The sequence below is a fragment of the Neovison vison genome, chromosome 4 (assembly GCF_020171115.1).
Source record: "Neovison vison isolate M4711 chromosome 4, ASM_NN_V1, whole genome shotgun sequence".
Taxonomy (NCBI): domain Eukaryota; kingdom Metazoa; phylum Chordata; class Mammalia; order Carnivora; family Mustelidae; genus Neogale; species Neogale vison.
In genome coordinates, this window is record NC_058094.1 from 159794753 (window position 1) to 159821472 (window position 26720).

Sequence of the window (26720 nt, forward strand, 5' to 3'; positions counted from 1 at the left end):
CTAGAAAAACAAATGGCTCCTGAATGTTTTTCTTATTCCACCTTTCTAATAGTTATCTTTTGTTCCTATTCCAGAATTAAACTGTGCAAGTAGTAAAATACACTTCATAATTACTGACATTGTTACAGAGAGGGGTCTACCTAAAACTTACATATCAACTAGTTATTATTCCACTATGCACTCATGTACATTAAGGAAGACTCTACTTTTTATACTAAATAGGTGATAGAGGGGCGCCTGGGTGGCTCAGTGGGTTGAGCCTGTGCCTTCAGCTCAGGTAATGATCTCAGGTCCTGGGATTGAGCCCCGAATCGGGCTCTCTGCTCAGCAGGGAACCTGCTTCCCCCTCTCTCTCTGCCTGCCTCTCTGCCTACTTGTGATCTCTGTCAAATAAATAAATAAAATCTTTAAAAAAATATAGGTGATAGAAAAGTAGTAATGTGAATGAATAAAATTAGAATATATAATATTAACACAGAGTATTTATGTAGTTGTGGTACTATGTCCAGTAAATTTAAGGATCTTTCCTGAGTAAATACATATAAGAAGCTACTTTAATATTTTAACTTGAAGATAGTAAACTTTTTTTTTTCCAATTTATTTATTTTCAGAAAAACAGTATTCATTATTTCTTCACCACACCCAGTGCTCCATGCAAGCTGTGCCCTCTATAATACCCACCACCTGGTACCCCAACCTCCCACCCCCCCGCCACTTCAAACCCCTCAGATTGTTTTTCAGAGTCCATAGGAAGATAGTAAACTTTTTTGTTTGATTAATCAGAGTCTGGCAGTTTGGACAGTTACCCAAACTGTCAACTGCAAATTTGTCAACTGTCAAATCTGTCAACTGCAAAATTATCTATCTCTTCTCTGTATTGGGGGGGATCTGGAAATGTTTAATATGAAAAAGAGAGAGATCTCTCTGTATCAACTGACATTTGTCCAACTTGCGTTGAATCCTGTGGTGTAAATGACCCGAGATCTCCTGAACAAACAGAAAGAGAAAAAATAATATATCGGAAATGGGAACAGAAAGGGCTGGATAAAAGTGGTTTAAGCAGAATCTTACAGAATCTGAATTAATTTTTTTTTAAAGATTTTATGTATCTATTTGACAGAGAGAAATCACAAGTTGATGAAGAGGCAGGCAGAGAGAGAGAGGGAAACAGGCTCCCTGCTGAGCAGAGAGCCCGATGCGGGACTCGATCCCAGGACCCTGAGATCATGACCTGAGCCGAAGGCAGCGGCTTAACCCACTGAGCCACCCAGGCGCCCCAGAATCTGAATTAATTTTAATAATTTCTTCTTAAATTAAATTTTTAAGAAAATGAAATTATTTTCTTAATTTAATGCCTCCTAGGAAAGGTTGTAATTTCGAAGACATTTTTAGAATATAATTTTAATTTTAGTTATCTACTACAATCCCACTATTAATTCAACCATTATAAATACATATTATCATCAGTTGTTGACATGGGCAAAATATTGTATGTAGGTTTTCCTTTTTTTTTTTTTTAACTGTTAAGCAACAATATGGTCATATAAACAAACAAAACTGCCCATGTTATTGCCTCTTTTAAACAACTGTTAGAATTATTTTGTGTGCCCTTCTTGTTTAAGCTATAACCTTCAGGGACTTTGTAATGACTTTATAATTATTTATTTTATACTTTGAAATATAAATATTTATAGACAGACTTTGTAATAACTTTATAATTTTTTATTTTAAAATATACTATGATTTGTTTCCCATTTCTCCTATAAACCAGACATTTGACTGATTCCTATTTTTTTTAAGATTTTATTTATTTATTTGATAGAGATTATAAGTAGTCAGAGAGGCAGGCAGAGAGAGAGAGGAGGAAGCAGGCTCCCCGCTGAGCAGAGAGCCCGATGTGGGGCTCGATCATAGGACCCTGGGATCATGACCTGAGCCGAAGGCAGAGGCTTTAGCCCACTGAGCCACTCAGGCGCCCCTGATTCCTAATTTTATTAAAGTAACCCTGTATTGAATGTCATTATTCCTATAGATTTTTATTTTTTTAAAGACTTAATTATTTTAGAGAGTGTGTATACACGTGTGTGTGCAGAGTTGGGGGTCAGAGGGGGAGAAAATCTCCACCAGACTCCCTGCTGAGGGAGGAGCCCGACATGGGGCTCAGACCCACAACCCTGGCTGGGACCATGACCTGAGCCAAAATCAAGAGTTGGACATTTAACCAACTGAGCCACCGAGGCACCAATTTTTATTTCTTTTACATTATTTCCTTTAGTCTAAGTTCTCAGAAGTAGGTTTACATGGTCGAAGGAGATGAACCATGTATTAGCTGTTAATGAGCTATTTATTATGTAATTTGCCCATTATCACATGAAGTGACAGAATTAGGATTAGAGCCTGACACTCTGTCCTAGATGCTATGTTCTTGATCAGTTCTTGATCTTACTACACTGCTGTCTTGAGAGGTCTAGAGTGTTGTCTTAAGAGATCTCCAACATTATGTCACCAATTTAGGTCAGAAGAGTAATATACATTCAGTTCATCTGTCAAAGTTATAGCAAGAAATTGGTGTGTCTGACAGTATGGTGAGGATTTCAGAAAGAATGGGATATAGACCCTGCCTTAGAAGCCTATGAACTAAGTGGTAGACAGAAACAGATGTGTAAGAAAGTAACTATGATGCAGTGTAATGAGTTATATAATTCAGATGCTGTATGAAGACAAGGAAGTGACCAAACTGGAGGAAGGAACATAGTGTAAAGAAGCTTCTAAATAGGACTGGGTTTGTTTAGATAGTCTCCGTTAGTTTCTAGGAAACCAAACAGCAGAGCAAGCAATGAAGAACCTACATGTGTACTGTGAGGATTAGAAGGCCATAAAGGCTATGTTGGACTGTAGAGAAAATATGTACAAGTAGGACTTTCTGAGGAAATTTTACTGAAATTTGGGACCTGGGCTAACAGACAAGCTTTGAAAATTAAACTGTGACTGAATAAAGATTGAGAACTCCAGAGAGATTTACCTCCCAGGAGATAGATCTTTACATTTGAAGGAGGATGAGGAGTGGATAAGACCTGAGACCATGAAGATATTCCCCATTTCGTAAAATTCAGATGCTAGTCTTTTCATCCCCTGAGAGATACACACAAGATCTTCCATAGGATCTTTTGTGTACACTCAAGGATAGGCTTTTCTACCCTGCCTCCAGACAGGAGGAGTCTGCTGTATAACCTTCCAGAATCTTATTTTCAGGGCTCCTTGCTATATTAACTTGTTATTACTACTGTGACAAAGTACCACAAACTTAAAAACTTAACACAAATTAATTATATTAAAGCTCTAGAGATCAGAAGTCTGAAGTGTTCTGTTGGACTAAACTCAGGGTGTTAGCAGGGCTGCATTCCTTCTGGATGTTCTAGGGTAGAATCAATGCCTTCCTTCCTTTCCCAGCTTCTTAAAGATGCCTACACTTTTTGGCTTGTGGGTCCTTCCTCCGTCTTTAAAAGAAACCATCTTAGGGGCGCCTGGGTGGCTCAGTGGGTTAAGCCGCTGCCTTCGGCTCAGGTCATGATCTCAGGGTCCTGGGATCGAGTCCCGCATCGGGCTCTCTGCTCAGCGGGGAGCCTGCTTCCTCCTCTCTCTCCCTCTGCCTGCCTCTCTGCCTACTTGTGATCTCTCTCTGTCAAGTAAATAAATAAAATCTTTAAAAAAAAAATAAAAGAAACCATCTTAGCTTCCTTCCATCTTCCAATCTCTCTTTGACTCTTGAGCCTCCTGTCTTCCTCTTGAAAGGGATTGTGATTGCATTGGGTTCACTTGGTTAATCCAGGCTAATTTTCCATGTTAAGAACCTCAACTTAACCACACCACTAATGTCTTTTCACCATGTAAGGTACAATATTCTTGGGTTCCAGGGATTAAGACATGGATCTTTTGGGGGTGGGGACCTTATTCTGCCTACCATACTCAGCTATAGTGCAGACCCCACTACATACAGAGTAATGTCTGATCTGGCTTTAATTGCAGTTTCCCAGTGGGAAGAATTGAGGTATGAGGAACTGACATAGTTTATTACAAGTAATGGTAATTTATTTGTTCCTGCTCTGGCAACACCATGTCTACTTTCAGGACAGTTCAAATCAATGTAGTGCTAAAACCCTGATAGACTGTTTTTGAAGGGCTCTACTAGACTCCTGAATGATAAGAACAGGAAAAGTCCAGAGTTGTCTGGGATCTTCTGCCTTAGGACCTCCAACTTAACCTTTTTCTCATAAGAGCTTTCCAGCTTGGCTATCTCATTCAAATTGCAGAGTCCATTCTAGCATCTTTATTGTCAGTTTTTTCTGTCAGACCCATATGTTTAAGCTAAAACTAACCTAAAAGCAATCCAGATTTAACTAGGGGTTAGAGTTTGGCCCCGCTGCCTTCCCTTTGCTGTTCTGTACTTGGACATAGAAATGCAAATGATACCAGCCCTCCACAGTAAATGTAGGCACTCATCTTCAGATACGGGAGTTATATTCCCATTTCATAATGTATTTGTGTGTTTTCTAGTATAGGCTGACTGTATTATAGCAGGTTTTGTTTTTTTTCCCCAATTCATTTTCCAGTATCTTATAGCCACTGAATTGGCTCAACTATTAGTCCTATGATCCTAGTTCAAGGTTGTATTAGGGAGCTAAGCATAACTGTCAGATCTAGGTTTGGCATTAGTTAAGGGAGCTCACCTAAACCTATCATTGGTAAAGGCTACCCACTTTGGACTTAAATCTTGGTCTTCTAGAACTGACCACAACTTACCCCCTCAAAAAGTATTATACTGTGTAAGTAGCACTAGCCAATGGCTTTTAGAGAAAATTTTTTTCTAGATTTAAAAGTTAATCCTAGACTTATGCACTACTTCCTGTGCTTATATTTTTTTTTTAAGATTTATTTATTTATTTATTTATTTATTTGACAGAGAGAGAGATCACAAGTAGGCAGAGAGGCAGGCAGAGAGAGAGGAAGGGAAGCAGGCTCCCTGCTGAGCAGAGAGCCCGATGTGGGACTTGATCCCAGGACCCTGAGATCATGACCTGAGCCGAAGGCAGCGGCTTAACCCACTGAGCCACCCAGGTGCCCTCCTGTGCTTATATTGATTGTCACTGTCCTTATTAAATAAAGATGTAACTAAGAAATAGGGCAGAACAATAAAGAAAAGAAAAGAAAAGTTGGTGTGGAATGTTTAATAATGTATACTCGGGCATTCATGTGAGTGACATATGAGTCTCATGCAGCCTTTCCTGTTCCTTTCCTCTCCTTTTTCTTCACTTCTCCTTTATTTTTCCTCCCTTTTCTTTTCTCTTCTATCCCCCTCTCTTATTAGCAAATTCCATAAAGATACTCACCCTTCTTTCTCTTAGTATTTTGTTCTAGAATGGAGTTTTTAATAAGTGTAAGAATTAGTTATACAGCTTATTTTGAAAAAAGCTTCAGTAGACATTTTATTAACAGCTTAGAAGTGAGTTTATGTTTTAAATTTATCTTCTGTGTGTGTTCTTATTTCAAGATGAGACACTGGTTTTCATTTATTTCTTTACCATTTTAGGACTTTTCTTTTTGGTAGAGATGGAAATCCAAATAAACGGAATGTGCACAATGAAACGTCTATGCATTTGTTATGTATGGGACCTCAAATTATGATATCTGAAGGCGCCCTTCATCCTCGCTTAGCACGGCCCGCAGAAGATGATTTCAGAAGAGCAGATTGTCTGCAGATGATCTTAAGGTGGAAAGGAGCAAAACTTGACCAAGGAGAATATGAGAGAGCAGCTATTGATGCCGTTGATAACAAAAAAAACACACCCCTGCACTATGCCGCTGCCTCAGGGATGAAAACCTGTGTCGAGGTAAAACTGTTTTTTTAATATTCTACATTCTGTAAAATTTGTGTCTTGGTAACATGTAATAATCAGAGTTTTCTTTGCTTATCTTAACAGTTACTTTAGTTACTTCAGTCCTTTTTGTCTTCTTTACGGTTCTAAGAGAATCTGGATGTCTTTTAAATAAAGTCATTCCGCTGTTTTAGGGAAAGATTAAAAATAAACCCATAAACAGTCCCCCTTGGGACTAAAATGGAATCAAGAGCAATTAAAAATTAGCTAACATTCCTGAAGATCACAGTCATCAATTAAACACTTGTCACTTAGAGTAAGGGTTTTGGTAGAGATATGTTCTACTTTTTGGCTGATTTTTAGAAGCCAGTTTATACATGTTGGATATTGCAAATCTTAGCCATGGGACTTAGATTACCTAAAATTGATCAGTTCCTTAAGCAAGGGGTAAATATTAATGAATATATTTATTTTGGTCTTTTAAAAAAACTTTATAACTTAAAATGTTTTAAAAAGTTTTCTGTTTAGGGGCGCCTGGGTGGCTCAGTGGTTTAAGCCTCTGCCTTCGACTCAGGTCATGATCTCAGGGTCCTGGGATCAAGCCCCACATCTGGCTCTCTGCTCAGCAGGGAGCCTGCTTCCCCCTCTCTGCCTGTTTCCCCCCTCTCTGCCTGCTTCTCTTACTACTTGTGATCTCTCTCTGTCAAACAAATAAATAAAATCTTTAAAAAAAAAAAAGTTTTCTGTTTAATCTGCATTAATATATTCCTGAATACTATATTGCACTTTAATTTTTCTACTTTTGGATTTCATATATAACAGCAGGCTTAGATAAAATCAGCCATGCAATACAAGATCATAACTAAGCTAGGAAATGCTTACTCTTCATGGTGTCATCACTACTGTACATAGAGTAGAATGGGTTTTTGTCAGCTACATTCATGTCAGTCTATACTTATTATAGAAGTTCTTTTATATAGATATATTAAAGTGTGAGTAGGGAGCATTATAGATTCAATCACAGAGTATGTTACCAAACCTTAGACCTTTGATGGAAGAGCAGTGATCCTAATCAGATTAAAATATATATCTGAAAATTTAATACTTCTTTAATGTTACTCACATATATATTTTATACTTCTAAATTGACAAAGATATTAAAAATATAAATGTCTTTCATTTTCTTATGCATTTTAAAAGATTACAGCCTATTATATGATTTCTTTAGTGTGTCTGAAGTGACAGTTCTTTTTACTTTAAAAATCCTTCTGATCTTATCTTTTGTTTATGCTATTAGTTATGATACTGGTTTGTCTTTTAGAATCTTTTTTATCTCTTGGGGTTTTCTCACCTTTGCCCACTAGTAAGTTAGTGACAGTCATTAACTTGAAACTATTTTTGTAAGCAGTGCTTTCTAACATTGATTTACAGTGTGGTGGAAGGATGTCCTAGGATTGGTGGGGTGAGGGGTAGGTGTGCGCCTATCAGTAGAATTCCCGAGACTTTTTACACAAATCTTTTTTTTTTTTCCAGATTTTATTTATTTATTTGACAGAGAGAGAGAGAGATCACAAGTGGGCAGAGAGGCAGGCAGAGAGAGGTGGGGAAGCAGATTCCCTGCTGAGCAGAGAGCCTGGTGCGGGGCTCGATCCTAGGACCCTGAGATCATGACCTGAGCCAAAGGCAGAGGCTTAACCCACCAAGCCACCCAGCTGCCCCTACATAAGCCTTTTTGTATATTCTTTTCTCACCTCCTATGAAAGAATCTCTGCTGAAGTGACTCATCATTATTGATGGGGTTGCATCGTATTTCTCAAGTGAGTTAGGGTAGAAAATAGCTTATTCTTGATAGTAATAATAATTCTTTTATTTTACTGCTTTAATATCTTGCTTCCAAAAATTCTCTTATAGGCATTGCTTTAGTACTTGTTGATTTTGAAGTATGTGTACAGTGACATGCTTATTAAACTGTTCCCAAAAATTGAGTGCAGTGCTTTTACCAGTATTATTTTTTGCTCAGTGAAGGAAATTAGTGCTAGGTTTATTCTGAATTGACAGTCCTGATTTGCGTTGTGTAAATGAATGTGTGCGTGTGTTTTAACTTCGATCTGTCAACATATCACATTCATAAATCACACCATTTGGTAACTGTTTTCATTTTCTATATTCAGAGGAATTAATTGACTTAATAAAACATCCCAAATAGAACCCTATAAATACCTTGGTTGAATTTATTCTAGTTTTCCTCAGCAAATTCCAGCATATCCTTTTACCTATATAAATGTAATCTCTTACGTATACTCGACTATATACTTGCCCAGCTTTAGGCCTTGATTGACTTTTTATAATGCTTACTATTCATTAAACTAGAAGAAGTTCCAACATACTTTAATTTTCAGAGCTCTTAGTGTGTTTACTAATACTAGTACATAAAATAAATGTCTTGAAATATAGAATCTAATAATTGTACTTCTTACAGTATTAATCTGTAGGTATCTTCATGTGGTATCATATTCCTTGAGTTAAAAAGAATGTTATGAAGTATTTATTAATTTTTTCATAAAGCTAAGAGATCATAGTATGGTAAAGAGAGTACTGGTTTCTAGTTTTGGTCTTTACAGTGACTGTCTACTATACCTCTTTGAGATTATCAATTCCAACCATCCAAGAGAAAACTATCTGTATTATCTCAAAAGACCTCTTCGAACACTAATTTTTTGTTGATCTTTGATTGCTCTAAGATATATCTCATTTTCAGTGTAGGGGCTTTAAGGCTAAACTGATTATTTTATTCCATAGTTAAGGCCAGCCTGTTTTTGTTTTTTTTTTTTTTTAAAGATTTTATTTATTTATTTGACAGAGAGAGATTACAAGTAGGCAGAGAGGCAGGCAGAGAGAGAGAGGAGGAAGCAGGCTCCCTGCTGAGCAGAGAGCCCGATGCGGGGCTCTATCCCAGGACCCTGAGATCATGACCTGAGCCGAAGGCAGCGGCTTAACCCACTGAGCCACCCAGGCACCCCAGCCTGTTTTGTTTTGTTTTGAATTCTCTTATCTATGGAAATATGCCTTCTCTAGTGGTTCAAAATGTTTTTCTCTCTATGTTTATTTAAAGAGAGACTTGGTAACTCATCAGGTGACAATGTCATATGTACATTTAATAATTTAAACGGTTCTTTATGGCTCATTATTTTGAACCATAGAAATAAAATATTAACCTTAAACTTTCCTCATCTTCTTACCCTAATTGTGTTCCATAGTAAGTTAAAAGTACATATCATATACACACACACAATCACACCAAGAACCTCTTAACTATACAGTTCTTCTGGAAACTTCCAGGTATGAAGATACTGGTGGATTGATATAAGTTATTGCAATGGAATATCTAGCCCTGAAGTTCCTCATGCTATATTGCTGCCTAGTTGACTTCCTTGTATTTATATTCCAAGAGTCTGTCAAATTCAACATACCAAAAACTGTACTCAGTCTTTGTAACCTCTAGCTCTTCCTCGTGACTGCCTTCTATTACTGACACCATCATTATACGTATATCTAATACTGATACCCGAATTTACCTTGGCCTGGTTTTTGTCTTTGTGTTTGTCTTTTTGCATCAAACTCATGCCACTCATTTGCAGAATAGAGCTATATGGACTGTACAGGCTGGATTTGGCTCACAGTTTGCACTGGACCCTGTATTATGCAAAGAATTGGAAGAGAAAAGCAAAGATTTTTTGGTAAAATTACAAAGATTATGAAGAATTTTTTTTTTTTTTTTAGATTTTATTTATTTATTTGACAGAGAGAATTCACAAGTAGATGGAGAGGCAGGCAGAGAGAGAGAGGGAAGCAGGCTTCCTGCTGAGCAGAGAGCCCGACGCGGGACTTGATCCCAGGACCCTGAGATCATGACCTGAGCCGAAGGCAGCGGCTCAACCCACTGAGCCACCCAGAATTTTTAAAATGCTGTGTAATAGATGCCCAGTGCAAAAAAAATGGAACTCCATTAAAACAAATCTTACAAGAATTTAGCTCAATAAATAATACACTTTTTTCTTAGTTGCTGAGTTTTTGTTTTTCTATTTCTTTGGAATACAGATGGACTTCGGAGTAGAATGGTGGGTTAGGTCTATTAGCGTGGCCCAATTAAAAGCCCAGTGATTTTTCTCCCCTTGGCCGACTTCCTAAGAGCCAGCCTAGTCATTAAGCCTCATTTTATTTATATTAGTGCTTTTCCTGTCATAGTGATTCAATACATGGTTGATGTGTGGAGGTTATTGCTTTTGATAGTGTTTCATTCTTTGTGAAAAGTATTTTTTAAAATGAGCATTATCTTAGATATTTCCTATGCACCTCTGTCCCAGTTGCTTATTCAAAGCTTTAAGTGTAGCTACTTATTGTCGGATCAAATAGAGGTCACTAGAAAACTGAAGGTGGTAAGTCACTTTTCCCTTTACAGCCATAAGGCCTATTTGACACTTTGGCAGCTATCAGAGCATTTCACACTTCAATGAAAAGCCCTAAAAACCATTCACAGGTCAACCTGAAGAGTTTTACTTAATTATATTGTGTTTTAGCACATGGAGTTTTAAAACTGAAAAGACTACAGAAGTTGTAGTCCCAGCTCGACAATTTAGTTACTTTGGTTTTCTAATATTTATTAAAATAAGCTATGATTTCCTTATTGCCTCCAAAATATTAATGATACAAAAGCTGTATTAATTATTTGGGCAGTAAATGTTACAGGCATTGAAGGGAAAAGAAGACCATTTTAATTTTACTTATCCTGGAAGATTACATGGGTACTAGTATGATTTGAGTAGGTAAGATTTCAATATTTGGAGGAAGATACTTAAAACGTGCCCCTCAGGGGGCACCTGAGTGGCTCAGTGGGGTAAGCCTCTGCCTTCGGCTCAGGTCATGATCTCAGGGTCCTGGGATCGAGTCCTGCTTAGGGCTCTCTGCTTAGCAGGGAGCCTGCTTCCCCCTCTCTCTGCCTGCCTCTCTGCCTCCTTGTGATCTTCCTCTCTCTGTCATGTAAATTAAAAAAAAAAAAATGTGCCCCTCAGACCTGCAGCATCACTTACCCTTAGGAGCTTGTTATAAATACGAAGTCTTGGGCCCACCAGGCCTACAGATTCTAAATCAGAGTCTCTGGGGCTGTACTCCCAAGTTTTAAGCAAATTCCTCTGGTTATATGTTTACATGTCAGAGTTTGAGAAGCACTGTCATAGGCCTCAGACATATGCATGTTAAAGTATTTTGCAGAAGAGTGATTAGACAGATAACTTAAAATGAAGATAGAGGCCATACCAAGTAGAAAATACTAATGTCAAGGTTAATAATTTGGAATTTAGGGGCGCCTGGGTGGCTCAGTGGGTTAAGCTGCTGCCTTCGGCTCAGGTCATGATCTCAGGGTGCTGGGATCGAGTCCCGCGGCGGGCTCTCTGCTCAGCGGGGAGCCTGCTTCCCTCTCTCTCTGCCTGCCTCTCTGTCTACTTGTGATCTCTGTCTGTCAAATAAACAAATAAAATCTTTAAAAAATAATAATAATTTGGAATTTATTTATAGAAAACTGAGCTATCAACATTTTTGATTGGAAAAGTACTATTATGAAAGCAAATATAGTAAGATTAGCCTAATGGTGGTTATGTACAATAGATTTGAATGGCGGACTTGTAAAACATTGTTTTGAAGCCTTGCTACACAAAGGATGGTCCTCAGATTGGCATTAGCATCAGTTATTTAGGAAACTTCTTGGAAACGCAAAATCTCTGGGCTGGTTCCAGACCAAATGAATCTGAATCTGTAGTTTTGTTTTTTTTAAGATTTTTAAAATTTATTTTGGAGAAAGAGAGAGAGAACAGAGGGAGGAGCAGAGAGAGAGGGAGAAACAGACTCCCCATTGAGCGAGGAGCTTGATACAGGGCTCAATCCCAGAACTCTGCGATCATGACCAGATCCAAAATCCAGAGTCCGGTTCTTAACCTACTGAGTCACCCAGGCATCCCCTGAATCTGTAGTTTAACAAAATTCCAAAGTGATTCATATTCGCATTAAGGTTTGAGAAGCCCTGACTTAGAGCATAATTAGTGGGACACCTACAATGGAATCATAACACTTTTTGTAAAAAGTACATATTATCTAATCCCCACCCTGGTTCCCTCTAATATGACTGTCAGTCCACCTGGATGATTCTCACACAGTTTGAAAACTTTTGTGCTGGAATAGTGGTTGTAAACTGGCTGCACCAAAAAAAATCCCATAGTGTAGTCTCAGATCAATAAAGTTGGCATTTCTGAGGGTAGAGCCCAAACATATCAGTATTTGAAACTTCAAATTCTTCAGCTGATTCCAGTGGTCAGCCAAGGTTGAAAACCAGTGTAGTAGAGGGAGTGATAGGTTTTAGATTATTATACTAATTCTGGTAGGAACTGATAAAGAGACTCGATTTGTGTGGTGGTTTTGGAATCAGAAAGGGTAAGGTTGATGCAAGGGACATTGTGAGGACTTGGTAGCATTTGGTAACTTGGTCAGTTGACAAAAGAAAGCAGGGGAGACTAAGGGTTTAAAATGATGGAGAGTTTGGGGGCCCCCGGCTGGCTCAGTTGGTAGAGCACAGAGCATGTGACTCTTAAGATCATGAGTTCAAGCCCCTCCTTGGGCCTAGAGCTTGCTTAAAAAAGTTAAATGTGTGCAATTTTTAAAAAATGATGGAGGCTTTAAAATGTTAATGTTAAGCTGTCTTTGGGTGATAGAGTTTTTCTTTTATTGGTTTTCCACCTTTTCTATAACAATCTGATACTATTGTTTATAATTAGAGTAGAATAAATTATTTTTAATTAGAATGAGCATGGTTTTGAACCTGGCTCACTTTGAAGCCTGCTGACAACAGACATTTTAAAAGTGAGATGAGATAAGGGAATTTGCTGAAAGGAAGGGAGAACATACTGAGTTTTCATTTAGAAGGATGGAAATTGAGGTCTTAGGTGTTTCAGGCTATTGAAAATTAGTACTAGTTGTTTGAGGGTAAAGAATATAAATTTAGGGGCACCTGGGTAGCTCAGTCATTAAGTGCCTGCCTTTGGCTCAGGTCATGATCCTAGGTCCTGGGATCGAGTCCCACATCAGGCTTCCTGCTCAGCAGTCCCACTCCCTCTGCTTGTGTTCTCTCTCTTGCTGTGCCTCTCTCTGTCAAATAAATAAATAAAATCTTTTTTAAAAAAATAAATTTAGAATTGAGTGTCATCAGCATAGAGTTGATAACTAAAAACAAGGTAGAGGTGAGAAATCCAAGGAAAGATTTCGATTATAGAAAAACTAGAGTTAAAGTCACAGCGCCTATTTGGAGAATGCCTGTGTTTAGAGTGAGTGAAAAGAAGTGGCCTGTGAAGCAAATAGAAAAAAAAGCAGAGAAGGAGCGCCTGGGTGGCTCAGTGGGTTAAAGCCAGCGTTTGTCATCCTTTCCGTTAGGCCTCCTTTGCTGCTGCCTGTCAGAGATGAAGACAAAGAGGCAAAAGCCACACGTTCGAGCAGTCTTCCATCAGAAGCCCTGGGTGATGGGGCGCCTGGGTGGCTCAGTGGGTTAAAGTCTCTGCCTTCGGCTCGGGTCATGATCCCAGGGTCCTGGGATCGAGACCCACATCGGGCTCTCTGCTCAGCAGGGAGCCTGCTTTCTCCTCTCTCTCTCTACCTGCCTCTCTGCCTACTTGTGGTCTCTGTCAAATGAATAAATAAAATCTTTTTTTAAAAGAAAAAGAAAAAGCAGAGAAGAGAACTGGTATAATACTGTCACAGATACCAAGAGAAGATTTCAGGGGGATGAGGTAATCAGTCATGTGACATGCTGCAAAAAGGTAAAGCAGTTAGAAGACCGAGAAAAGCTGTTGAATTTGAGAGTACTAATGATTTTCAGAAATACTGTTTTAGTGAAATGGTCAGGATAGAAGTCAGACTGCTGGGAATAATTGAGTCTTTTCTAAGGAAGTGGAGAGACAGTGGGTGTCTGTCACCAATTTGAAAAATGTGGTTAAAAAAGAAAGGAAAATATTAGGAAAGTAACTGGAAGGATAACAGAATTAAGGAAAGAACACCTGTACCAGAAAGAGTGAAGATAGAGGGGTAATGGAGTACTCAAGGTCATACAGGAAATAGAGATGAAGAAATGGTGATTTTCAACTAGAACAGACTTTGGCAGTCATCTTGTTTTGTAACATCTTTTCTTAGGATTATATAAGCCTCATTTTCTAGATGGACCTGTGCAAATAGAGACTTAAAGAAGTTAATTGATTTGTGCAGAGTCCAGCTATTTAGATGATGGATCAAAGGAGTGGGAAGGGATTTTTCTTGCAGACTAGGGGGCTGCCCTACTACCCCTCTTTCTCTGAGATTATAAAGAGAAAGGAAGGCAAAAATAAATGAACAGAAGTGTTGAGATAGTGATAATTGGATGTTTCTTTTTTTTTAAATATTTTATTTATTTATTTGACAGAGAGAGATCACAAGTAGGCAGAGAGACAGGCAGAGAGAGAGGAAGGGAAGCAGGCTCCCTGCTGAGCAGAGAGCCTGATGCGGGACTTGATCCCAGGACCCTGAGATCATGACCTGAGCCGAAGGCAGCGGCTTAACCCACTGAGCCACCCAGGCGCCCCAGATGTTTCTTTTAAGGTAGAACATTTTATGTACCACTGAGTGTGCAAGAGAGGCTAAAAGTCACATTTGAATAAAGTATTCAGTTCTCTTTGCTTTAAGAGTGAGGAAATTGATACTTAGTTATAATGCTTTGGTTGAAGCATTTTAAAAAAAAAAAACTATCTCTTCAGAACCAAATAGAAGTCCCTTATTATATAAAAGCAGAACACCTGACTTTGGTAGCATCAGTTTCACTAATATCCCTACCTAATACATCTTTCACTTACTGATGTTCCCAACTTCATGCCCCAAATATCAGCAAGCTGAAGTACTTTTTTAAAGTACTGCTTCAGTGTCAAGCAGTACTGCTGTTACCCAGCTTCTGTGCCAGAAGTACACAATGCTGGTTTTCCCTGCCAAAACAAATGCTGCAAATATGGACCCTGTGTGTCATCACCAGTTAGGATTTCTTCCTCCAGGTGCCAGTTGCAGCAAGGAGATACAGGTCGTTGTAGTTCCCTCACCTCCACTCCAGTCATTTGAGGACCCCTTTCAAAGACAGATTATTAGAAGGCCAGAAATCTCTCCCAAGTTGCATATATGTTCAGCAGTGACTTTTCAGCAATGACTTTTCACACACCCATTTTTTTTTAATGCCAAAGAATGCAGTCTGCACTCCAGCGTATCCTTCTAAGAAGGTTCCCCTTACCAATGTTCTAGAATACCACAGCCTCTTAAATTTTGTTGTCTTTCCTAAAGAATGGAGCATTAAGTTAAAGATGACTTATTTTATTTGCTGATATTTAGAATCTCTCCTATGGCAGTATCTGTTGTAAGGGAAATCCAAATCATGGCTTTGAAAGCTTTACCAGTATGCATTTCAGAAATCATTTTCTACTACTCTGAATAAAGAACCAGAAAATAAAGTCAGCTCTCCTAATTTCATAGTGGTCAGAAGCAAATAGTTAATTCTCTGTTAGGAGTAGATAAGCTGTGGAGCAAGCAGCATGGCTAAAAACAGGTAATAGACTCTGCTATAGGTATGGTAAGTCTGTGGACTTTCTGCAGCTTCCCAGTACTGACTATGTTAGTTCATATAAACATATCCTTTTCAACAGCAACATAGTTAGTAGTCTAGGGTCAGTGCTTATCAAAAATTTTTTAAAGATTTTATTCCTTTATTTGAGAGAGAGAGAGCAGGAGTGAAGGACAGAGGGAGAGGGAGAAGCAGACTCACCGCTGAGCAGGGAGCCCAACACGGGCTAATCCCAGGACCCTGAGATCACAACCTGAGCCAAAGACAGACCTTAACCCCCTAACCCCTCAAATTTTTATATGCATAAGAATCTCTTGGACATCAGAATCAGATTCTGATTCAGAAGCCTGGAGTGGGAGGGAGGGGTGTGGATGATTATGCTGAGATTCAGCGTTTCTAACAAACTCCCAGGTAGTACTACTGATCTCCAGACCACACTTCGACTAGAGAGGTTCTTCAACTAGAACAGTTAGTAGCAGTTAATATGACCTTGCCTTTGGGCTCCTGAATGTGGCTGCAATAGTGACTGATTAGAGCGATGCCTAGCATACTTTTTTTGTAAAGAGCCAGATATAAAAAGTAAATATTTTGCGCTTTGTGGCCACAAGCCATATTCTTCTTGATTTATTTCTGTGTTTGCTTTTATAATTTAAAAAAAAAATTATTTTTTTTTACCCTGAGATACAACCTCAGCCTTGACCAAGAAGCTGAAGTCATATCCATTGGGCTTGTCAAATTAGCCCATGGCTTTCAGGCCTGACAGATAGAAGTTCTTATTTCATCAGGCCTCTTGGGATGACTATCAAAGAATCATAAGGATTCCAGTTCCAAAAGCAATAAAGGAACTTTATAAGAAGATCTCTGTGTTTGTTGGAGGGAGGGAGATAAAATTATATGGAAGAAAATTTTTATTTGATGACATAAAACGTGAAAACTGAAGCTACTCATATTTAGATCATAAGTAAAATCCGGGTAGAACTTGACCGTGGACAAGGATGCATTTGACTTCTTTTAATTTATGTGGTAGCAAGCTATTCTGTGTGGCAGAACAATAGCCAGTTATGGTTATAAGAAATTGGTCAAACTTCTGTGTGAATCTCAGATCTTCTGCTTAATAGGTGGGCAACTTTGGCCAAGTTACTTAACTTCTCTGAGACATCATACTGCCCCTGGGGTTGTTTATAAATAAGAATGTGTACTTGAAATACTTAACATAGTGTTTGGAACTTAAAAGACACTAAATGGTGGCTGTTACTATGTTATTGTGGTCATGACTGAATTCTATAAAAGAATCAGCTCCATGACTAATTGTCGCACTATTCTTTAAGGTAGATTATGTCCTAGATTGTCATCCTCATGGCATTTATGTCCTTCCTAATAATGTCTCTGCAGACATAATGGGGAAATTTGAACCGATAGCCTTTAGTAACAACATATTTAACTTTGCAAAACTATTGGAAACCTTAGTAGTAAACAAGACAAGTCACTCTTCCATGTTTTGTTTTGTTTTTACTCCTTCATGTATTTTTAAGGTGAGATTTCTTTGGGCAAAATCCCACCTTTAAAAATTGAAAGATTGTTTGATACAGTATCTTCCCAACTTGGTTATCAGTGCTTATTCTCATCACTTACTTTGAGGACTATTGGAAATAGTTTTGCTTCAGTGATTTTTCTCTTCCTAATTTCAGTTCAGTTTTAGACTGGATAAATGAGGATATAAATTGAAAACTATTGTCTGCCATGTCAGGCATTCAGTCATTAGTGGTTAAAGTAACAGTATTGCCAGTGTTCTTGTTTAAGAAAATTTATAGAGGGGTGCCTGGGTGGCTCAGTGGGTTAAAGCCGCTGCCTTCGGCTCGGGTCATGATCCCAGGGTCCTGGGATCGAGCCCCTCATCGGGCTCTCTGCTCGGCAGGGAGCCTGCTTCCTCCTCTCTCTCTGCCTGCCTCTCTGCCTACTTGTGATCTTTGTCTGTCAAATAAATAAATAAAATCTTAAAAAAAAAGAAAATTTATAGAAATTTATATGATCTAAAGCATTGAATAACCATAAAATGCTTTTATTTTTAAGTAAAACTTTATTTTTTTTAATTGGGTGGAATGTTTGAATTTCTTTTTGAAGTTTAATAAATTGGCTTTTGTTGTTACTGTTTTTAATCAAAGGAAATCACCCTAATACCAATAAATAAGAATTACCATCTTAAAATCAGAAGCTACTCGTATATAAATAACTTTTGTTATTCTAAGTACATACTTTATGTTTTTGGTGTGTTTCATTATATAGTTATTTTTTCAAATATGTAGCATAAAATAACTTGTTTAAATCTGTGGTTGCAAGTTTTTGAAAATATCTCTTTTAGCTTTTAGTAAAACATGGAGGAGATTTATTTGCCGAGAATGAAAATAAAGATACTCCTTGTGATTGTGCTGAAAAGCAACACCACAAAGATTTGGCTCTCAATCTGGAATCACAAATGGTGTTCTCACGAGATCCCGAAGCTGAAGAAATAGAAGCTGAATATGCTGCATTAGACAAACGAGAGGTACAATTCTGTTTTGTTTTGTTTTTAAATTTAAAAATTATATGGATTTTTTTTCTTTTCTTAAGTTCTAATTTTATTATATGGTGATTTTATACTATTTTATTTTTCTACTTTAAAATCCAATTCATGTGGTCTTCTTCACCATCATCTACATGGTCATGATTATGAAACTACATGTAGAAAACCTGGAAGTGGCAACTGTCCTCTAACATATGTAAATATGCTTACTTATATTTATTTATTTTAAAGATATATTTATTTGAAAGGGTAGGGTAGGAGGGTAGGGGGAGGGACAGAGGGAGAGAGAAATTCCAGTAGACTCCGCGCTGAGCATAGCACCCCACACAGGGCTCAGTCTTACAACCCCAAGATCAAACCTGAGCCGAAACCAAGAGTTAGACGCTTAAGAGCCACCCAGGCACCCGTGCTTACTTATATTTCAGTAGAGAGGCTGATGTGTAATGTGAAGCCCTGACCATTCCCACTGTTCTAAAACTGCAGACCTCCTGTTCCTCAGTCCTTCTCTGTTTTCTGGAGTGTTCTTAACAACAAACATGCTTTGGTAACTTTTATCGTAAAAAACAAAAACAAAACCTTTTCTCCATTGACCACTCTTTCCTAGCCCTTCCCCTTCAGTGGTAGCCCCATTTCTCTGATCTTCTGAGAAAAACAAAATTTAAGAGCTGTCTATACATAACCAACTTCCTCACCTTCCATTCACTCTTCAGCCCTTTGCAGTGTGACTTTCTTCCCTTCTGTTGTGATGGAAGTGCATTTGTCGTGGACATCAAAAGTCATCATGTTGCCAAATCCAGTAGGTATTTCTCTCTCTTCACCTTACTTGAATTCTTCGGCAGCACTTGACACAATTGATCATTCCCTTCTTAGGAAAACATTGTTCCCTTAGCTTCAGGAACATTGTTCTTTGGTTTCCTTTAAGTCTTTCTTGTTTCAATAAATATTACCTCCATCCACTGAGTTGCTAAGGCATAAATGGGCAAGCATTCTCAATTCCTCATTTCTTCTTATGCCCAAACAGTCTGGGAATCTTGTCAGTTTTACCTCCAAAAGTGTAATCTGAATCCATTTACTCTTGTGGTCTCTACTCATGCTGTCCAAGGCCCTCTCCATCTGAGTTTCCTAACTGGCCTCCTTCCTTCTATTTTGATCCCCTTAGAATCCATTTTGTACCCATTTTGTACATTTTTAAACTTAGATTAGATCATATAAATCTCTTCTAAATTACTTAGTAGCTTTTCAATGTACTTAGAATAAAATCCAAACTGTTTGCTCAGATATAGGACCTTATATAGTCTTACCACTACTTACCTTTCCAACATCACCTCAAAGCTTTCTCCCCAACACACTTTGCTCTAATTATAATACCTAGACTATACTGAGGCTTTTGCATTTGCTGTTTCTTCTATCAGAAATCTCCCAGTTTTTCTCTTGGCTGGCTCAGTAGTTCTTCAGAGAAGCCATCTTGGGCTATTTTTTTCACAAATAGGTCCCTCTCCTTCTATTATTCTATACCATAATACCCTATTTTTATAACACTCATCACATGCTATAGTTATTTGGTTTATGTATTTACTTGTTTTTTTACTTTTCTTTCCTATTAGATTGTCTGCTCCATGAGGGCCAGCATCATAACTGCTTAATCAACAGAGTATTTTTATTATTTGACACAGTGTACATCCATAGAAGTATTAAGTAAATTATAAGACACAATACATTTTTTCCTCCCAAATTATTCTGGTTCTTCCATGTTCAATGCCAGCTTGATTCTAAAAGGACTTATACTAACTATTGTTTCCGTGTATTCAGAAAAATAATTATATTGTTTGGGGTTTTCCCCCATGAATTCTCAACAGTTTTTGAGTTTGAGTTTTTAAAATTTCCTCCTTTCTTACTCTACCCCACAGTCGGAAGTTTTTGTATGTGCTACCAGACTTAAGCAAACATATGTGATACAGTATTTTTAATGCAAAAGTAGGGTCATATAGTAAGTATATTGAGTATTTTTAAATTTTTTTTAATTGAAGTATAGTTGACACACAGTGTTATACTAGTTTCAGTTGTACAGCATGGTGATCAGCAAGTTTATATGTTATGCTGTGCTCACCACAAATATTTGGTCACCATAAATTGATATAATATGTCACTACACAACTCTGTTACAGTACCATTGACTTGATTTCCTGTGCTATACCTCTTACTCCTGTGACTTATTTATTCCGTAACTGGAAGCCTTATTTCTCCAACTCCCCTTCATCCATTTTGCCCACCACCCACCTCTGACCATCCCTCCCTCTAGCAACCATTAATCCTCTGTATTTATGTGTCTGTTTCTGCCTTTTGTTTTTTTGTTTATTCATTTGGGGTTTTTTTTTGATTCCCCATATAAGGGATATCATATGATAATTGTCTTTCTCTGACTTATTTCCCTTAGCATAATACCCTTTAGGTCCATCAGAGTTGTTATAAATTGCAAGATCTCACCTTTTTTTTAAAACAGCTGAATAATATTCTATCAGGTATGTGTAGGGACACCACATTTTACCCATTCATCTATCAATGTGCGCTTAGATTGCTCCCGTATCTTGGCTATTACAAATAATGCATATAAAATAATAAATAAATAAAATGCATGCAAATAATAATTTGCAAATAAGGCAAATAAAACATAAGGGTACATATATCTTTTCAAATTAATGTTTTTGAGTTCTTTAGGTAAATAACCCAATAGTGGAATTACTAGGTCATATGGTATTTTTGTTTTTAAATTTTTGAGGAGTCTCCATCCTGTTTTCCACAGTGGCTGCATCAGTTTACATTCTCACAAATAGTATGTGAGGGTTCCTTTTTCTCCACTTCCTTGCCAACTCTAAAATAGTTTTTCAACTTAACAATACATCATGAACATCTTTCCTAAGTCAGAACATATAATCTACGTATTTTAACCATTTACTTATTAATTTAGATATTTTTTGTTACTAAAAACAAGACTAAAGTGAATATTTATCTACTTGTTACATATTTATCTTTATCCAGTTGTGTCATTCTTGTGGTTTAAAACATGGATCTAGGGCGCCTGGGTGGCTCAGTCGTTAAGCACCTGCCTGCAGCTCAGGTCGTGATCCCAGGGTCTTGGGATCAGGTACCGCATCGGGCTCCCTGCTTAGCAGGAAATCTGCTTCTCCTTCCACTCCCCTCCTCAGTGTGTCTTTCTCTGTCAAATAAATAAATAAAATCTTAAAAAAAAAAAAAAGGATCTGAAATCACACTGACTGGATTCATATCTTACCCCCATGACTGACTTACTGTATGACCTTGAGGAGTTTATTCAGTCTCTCTGCTTCGATTTCTTCTTCCTTAAAATGGAGATCGTAATGGTCCTTGCTTTGTAGAGTTGTAGTGATCCTTAAATGAGATATAATATATGTAAATACTTGGAACAGTACCTAAGTCATTATATGTGTTATTTAAATGTATGCTGTTTTAATCATGATCATTTTATCGTTGTTACTGCATGTATATACACATTTTGAAAGTATATTCCCTATAAATTTGTAGAAATTGGTTTGATGGATCATGAAATACATACATTTATGGTTTAATAGATGCTGTTAAACTGTCCTAAAAGATTATATCAAATTATTTTCTTCTAGTAGCATATTAGAGAATATGAAAGAGTGTTAAATATTAATATGAAGGAATTTCCTCACATTTCTGCTAGCCTTAGATATTATCAGTGTTTTTAATTTTTGCTAATTTAGGTAAGTGGTACCTATTTGAATTTATTCGGTTATTCTGTAAATTTATTGTTTATTTGCTTTTTTCCCTATGGATTGTTTGTATTTTCTTAATGCTTTCCAAGAAAACTTTATTTTTCTTTATCCCAATTTTTTTACTTAGAATATTCAGATGTAAATTTTTCTTCCTCTGTGGCTTCTGAATTTGTGTTTAGGTTAATATTATAATCATATGCTCCTATATTTGTCCTAGTTTTATAGTTTTGTTTTTAATCCATATTAGATTATTTTTGTCTCTTATTTCATAATGTAAAAAACAATACTTTTGTAACTACTTGTACACAAATGCTTATAGCAGCACTGTTCACAATAACCAAAAGTTGGAGATGACCCAGATCTCTATGGAGATGACCCAAATCTCTATCAACAAATGTGGATAAATAAAATGTGTGGTATACATATATGATGGTATATTAATCATAAAAAGGAAAGAAGTACTAACATGCTACAATAAGGGTCAATCTCAGAAACATTGTGCTATGAGGAAAAGGCGGACACAAAAAGTCCGATGTTAAATAACTCCATTTATAGAAAATATCCAGAATAGGTAAATCCATAGAGACAGAAAGTACACTAGTGTTTGCCAGTGTCAGGGAAGAGGAAGGACTAGGGAGTGACTACTATTAATGGGTATGGAGTTTTATTTTGGGATGTTATGTTTAGGAATTAGATGCATGTGGTGGTTACACAACATTGTTGAACTGAATTGTACATTTTAAAATTGAGGATTTTTTAAAGACTTTATTTATTTGAAAGAGAGAAAGGAAAAGCACAAGTTGGGGTGGGGAGAGAGAGGCAGACTCCCCACTGGTCAGGGAGCCCAACATGGGGATCTCTTTCAGGACCTTGAGTTTATGACCTGAGCTGAAGGTAGATGCTTAAACGACTGAGCCACCCAGGTATCCCTAAAATTGTTATTTTTAAGTAAGGTGTGTTTCTTAGCAATTTAAAAAATAAAACCAAAAACAACTCTTTCTTTAAAATTCATTTTGTACTTTATGCTTTGACTCTGATCAACTTTTGGATTTTTCTGTCTCTGCTAATAGTTTTACATGGTCTGCTATGTCATTGTATTAAACTACATAATTAGGTAGTTTAATATTTTATTTATTTATTTGAGAGAGAGAATGAGCGAGGAGAAGGTCAGAGGGAGAAGTAGACTCCCCATGGAGCTGGGAGCCCAATGCGGGACTCAATCCCGCGACTCCGGGATCTTGACCTGAGCTGAAAGCAGTCACTTAACCAACTGAGCCACCGAGGCGCCCATAATTAGGTGGTTTAAAAGGTTCATATTCCCAAGGTGTTTATTTTAGCTAAGTTTCTCAATTCAGTTAATGATCTGGACACTGTATAGTATTTTATATCTATAATTTCTTCTTGATACATTTTAGTTAAGTTTTCCTTCAGATTAGTTTATAAATGGATAAAATCTATTTCTTCACCCATCATTCAGTGAAACTCTGAGTGACTAACCACTCTGCCAGACACTTTTAGGAGCTTGAAGATACAGTGAGGAACAAGATAAGGTCCTGTCCTCTAGGTGCTTATGTACTGGCATCAATATAGAAGCACACAAATAAGGTTAAAAAAAGTAAATAAACACAATTTGTGAGAGTGGTAACTGCCATGAGGAAATAAAAACAAGGTGGTTTGTTGGAGTGATGGCTGGGAAGAGTGTATTTAATTTACATAAACCTATAAGGACGGAAAAGAGAAACTGGTGAGTTTTGGACCTACTTAGGGGTCAGGCTCTGTAGTAGACTGTGTGACTATATGTGGGTAAATGGAGGGAAAACAGAACAATATGTTGTTATGAAAGCCATCTAAAAAATTTCCCCTGCCGCTTCTCTCTCAGTCAATAACTCAGGAAGGCTCAGGCTCTTTTTTTGTCAGGAAACCCATATGGTGGACATTGCCTTAGCTGGCTTCTCTGGTTAGCAGGTTTAGCCTACTGTGCAAGAGCAGCTGCCTTCCTCTTAGATCAAAGTACAGATCAGGGTAGACCAGGCCTTAATTCCAGGGGAGGACAGCTGAGTAAGAAGAGAAGAAATGGAAACAAAGGGAAGAGTCTGAGAATCCTAGACATTCTCTACCTGTTCTTTCCCCTCTCTCCTCCTGGCTAAGCTCATGGATCAGCTAATGAGAGATATTAAGAAGAATTGGAAATATTCTTTGTTCCCTGAGTGCCTTTCACATCTTCTAAAATTTTAACAATTACTAATACATTTGGGTATATAAGTACCCATTTTTCATTTTTTAACAATAAGTATGTTTTACCTATATAATTGGGGAAAGCTGTTTTCATTGTGGAAAGAAATAAATTCTTTCATAAATACTTTGTTGTAGTCTTCTCTGAAACAGTTTTTGAAGATATTGTCACTTTATACATGATAGCCAAAGGGGTACAGTTCGTATGTTGGGCTCTTTTCACATTTTTTCAGTGGTATTTTGGTAGCAGAAGAAAGCACTAGTGCAAAAGAGGTACTTTTATTTGCTCTTACCTTTTTAAATTAGTTTCCTTGTTCTTTCTCTGTATCAGTACTGACTGATTTGAAGGTTAATACTATATTGTGTTTAATTTGAAAATAGAAGCAGTTTATCTTTCCAGCAAGAAAGAGAAAGGCACCTTCATTTTAATCGTTCTTGCAGAAGAGAAGGCTAGTGCCCACTTGGGACTGAGCAATGTATTGAAATGCTTCACATGACCTAATTACAGTTTTGTTGCAGAGATTCAGAGTGAATATGTTACGTGTTCATGAAAGCAATATGTCTTTCTGCTTCAAGAACTATTTTTCTTCCATTGTAACCTAAATTTAAAACTGAATTTTTTTAGATTGCTTTATATTCTCTCTTTTTAAACATACCTAAGATCAAATCTCATTTGACTTACATAAATAAAGTAGAATGGTAGCTAATCTAAAAAAGAGCATTAAAATTGGGTGTTATATGGGAGTGTTGAATCACTGTATTGTACACCTGAAACTAGTATTACACTCTATGTCAACTAATTCAAATAAAAACCTAAAAAATTAAAAATTAAAAAAATAAAAAGAATATTTAGGAAATAATACAAGGAAGTGTACAGTTGCCACCACCAGGAATGTCAAGAAATACCCATTCTTGTTGCTGAGGCAGAAGAGGTATCTGGAATCCCAAGTCTAAACTTGGAACATATTTTATAGAAGTAACGTTCTACATAATGTGTAAGTTATCTACTGGAGTGAATACTATAACTTTAACCATAAAAGGATTTCTTAGATTTTTGCAGGGGAAAGTGTGATTCACAAATTAGCTGAAAAGCAAACTGTATATGATAATTTGGGGGTTATAAGGGTTAAGAAATTTATCATGTCAAGTGAGAAAAATTATCCCTGTTGAATAGAATCTCAGTCATATGTGGTTAAATAAGAATTGATGAAAGGAGGGTGCCTGAGTGGCTCAGTTGTTAAGCCTCCAACTCTTTGTTTTGGCTCAGGGTGCATGGAATTGAGCCCCACTCCCTTCCTCATTGGGCTCCCCTTTCAGTGGGAAATCTGCTCTGCCTCCCTTCCTCTCCTGCCCCTTCCCCCATGTGTGCTCTCTCTCTCTCTCTCAAATCTTAAAAAAAAAAAAAAAAAAGAATTGGGGAAATGGTTTCCACAAATACCCCCCAAAGTGAAGCAAGAAATAAAGACAGTAGCTTATTCTAAAAATATCTGTAAATCAGCTAAAACAGATGAGATTTGCTAATTGCCCAGAGGTCTCTGAAGATTATGATATGTGCTGCTACAGGACAGCCTCAATTCTTGGGAATTTCAACTGCTTTTAAAACTTTTGTCTTTGGCCTTTAGTCTGTGCTTACTGTAGTAAACTGATTACAACTGTTTAAAGGAATTGAAGTAGACAATATATCGATGTTAATAGCACAATATTGAGTAAAAATAAAAGGAAATTGCCTAAGTTACGTTATAATGTTATGACAACCGTACATCAAATTCATGATAGGCATTTCCATAGGCAATGATAGGGAGAATTAGGGAAATGTAATGGGGAAAACATATTACAGATTATTTTAGGTTTTACATTACCCCATCCTTGTCCCCGTGGTCTGTTACCTGCAGTCAGTTGCAATCCAGAAGCAAATGATCTTCCTTCTGACATATCCTCAGAAGGTCGGTAGTAGCCTAATACTGTATCATAATGCCTGTGTTATTCACCTCACTTATCTCATCACACAGGCATTTTACCACTCATTTCATCACAAGAAGGGTGAACACAGTCCAGTAAGATATTTTGAGAGAGAGAAACCACATTCATACAACAATTACAGTATATTATAATTGTTTTATTATTGTTGTTAATCTCTTACTGTGCTTAATTCATAAACTTTATCATAAGTATGTATGTATAGGGAAAAACTATATATGTAGGGTTCAGTACTGTCGGTGTTTTCAGGGATCCATGATGGAGAGTATTGAGACGCACATTCCCCAATGGATGAGAGTGGAGGGGAAATTGCTCCATAAAATTTTGCTTCTTGTGTTTCATTTTGTTTTACAAAGGACTTGAAACAAGTATGGCAAAAATGTTAACAGTCTGAATAGTGAAACACTGTTTTTATGTTTTCTTTTAAAAGCAAAGATAAAAGATTACAAAAGAATAAACTTGAGATGATGTAGTCCCTATATAAAGAAAACTATATAGTACCTATATAAAGGACATTAACAAATACTTGAATAAACAGAGGTAATATGTTTATGACTAAGAATTCTGAATAGTATAGCATAGTCACATCTCCCCAGGTTAATTAGGAAGTATCATACAATCCCATTAATAATCCAAAT

The 26720-nt window shown here is 37.2% G+C and overlaps 1 protein-coding gene across 3 annotated transcripts in view; it reads left to right on the forward strand.

Moving 5' to 3' along the window:
- Window positions 1-26720, forward strand: part of ANKIB1 (ankyrin repeat and IBR domain containing 1) — a 147003-nt gene that overhangs the window by 60838 nt on the left and 59445 nt on the right. For all 3 annotated transcript variants that reach the window (XM_044246004.1, XM_044246006.1, XM_044246005.1), the window contains exons 3-4: window positions 5588-5888; window positions 17900-18082. In XM_044246004.1, coding sequence (XP_044101939.1) covers window positions 5588-5888; window positions 17900-18082 — 484 coding nt within the window. The remainder of the gene's footprint in view (window positions 1-5587; window positions 5889-17899; window positions 18083-26720) is intronic.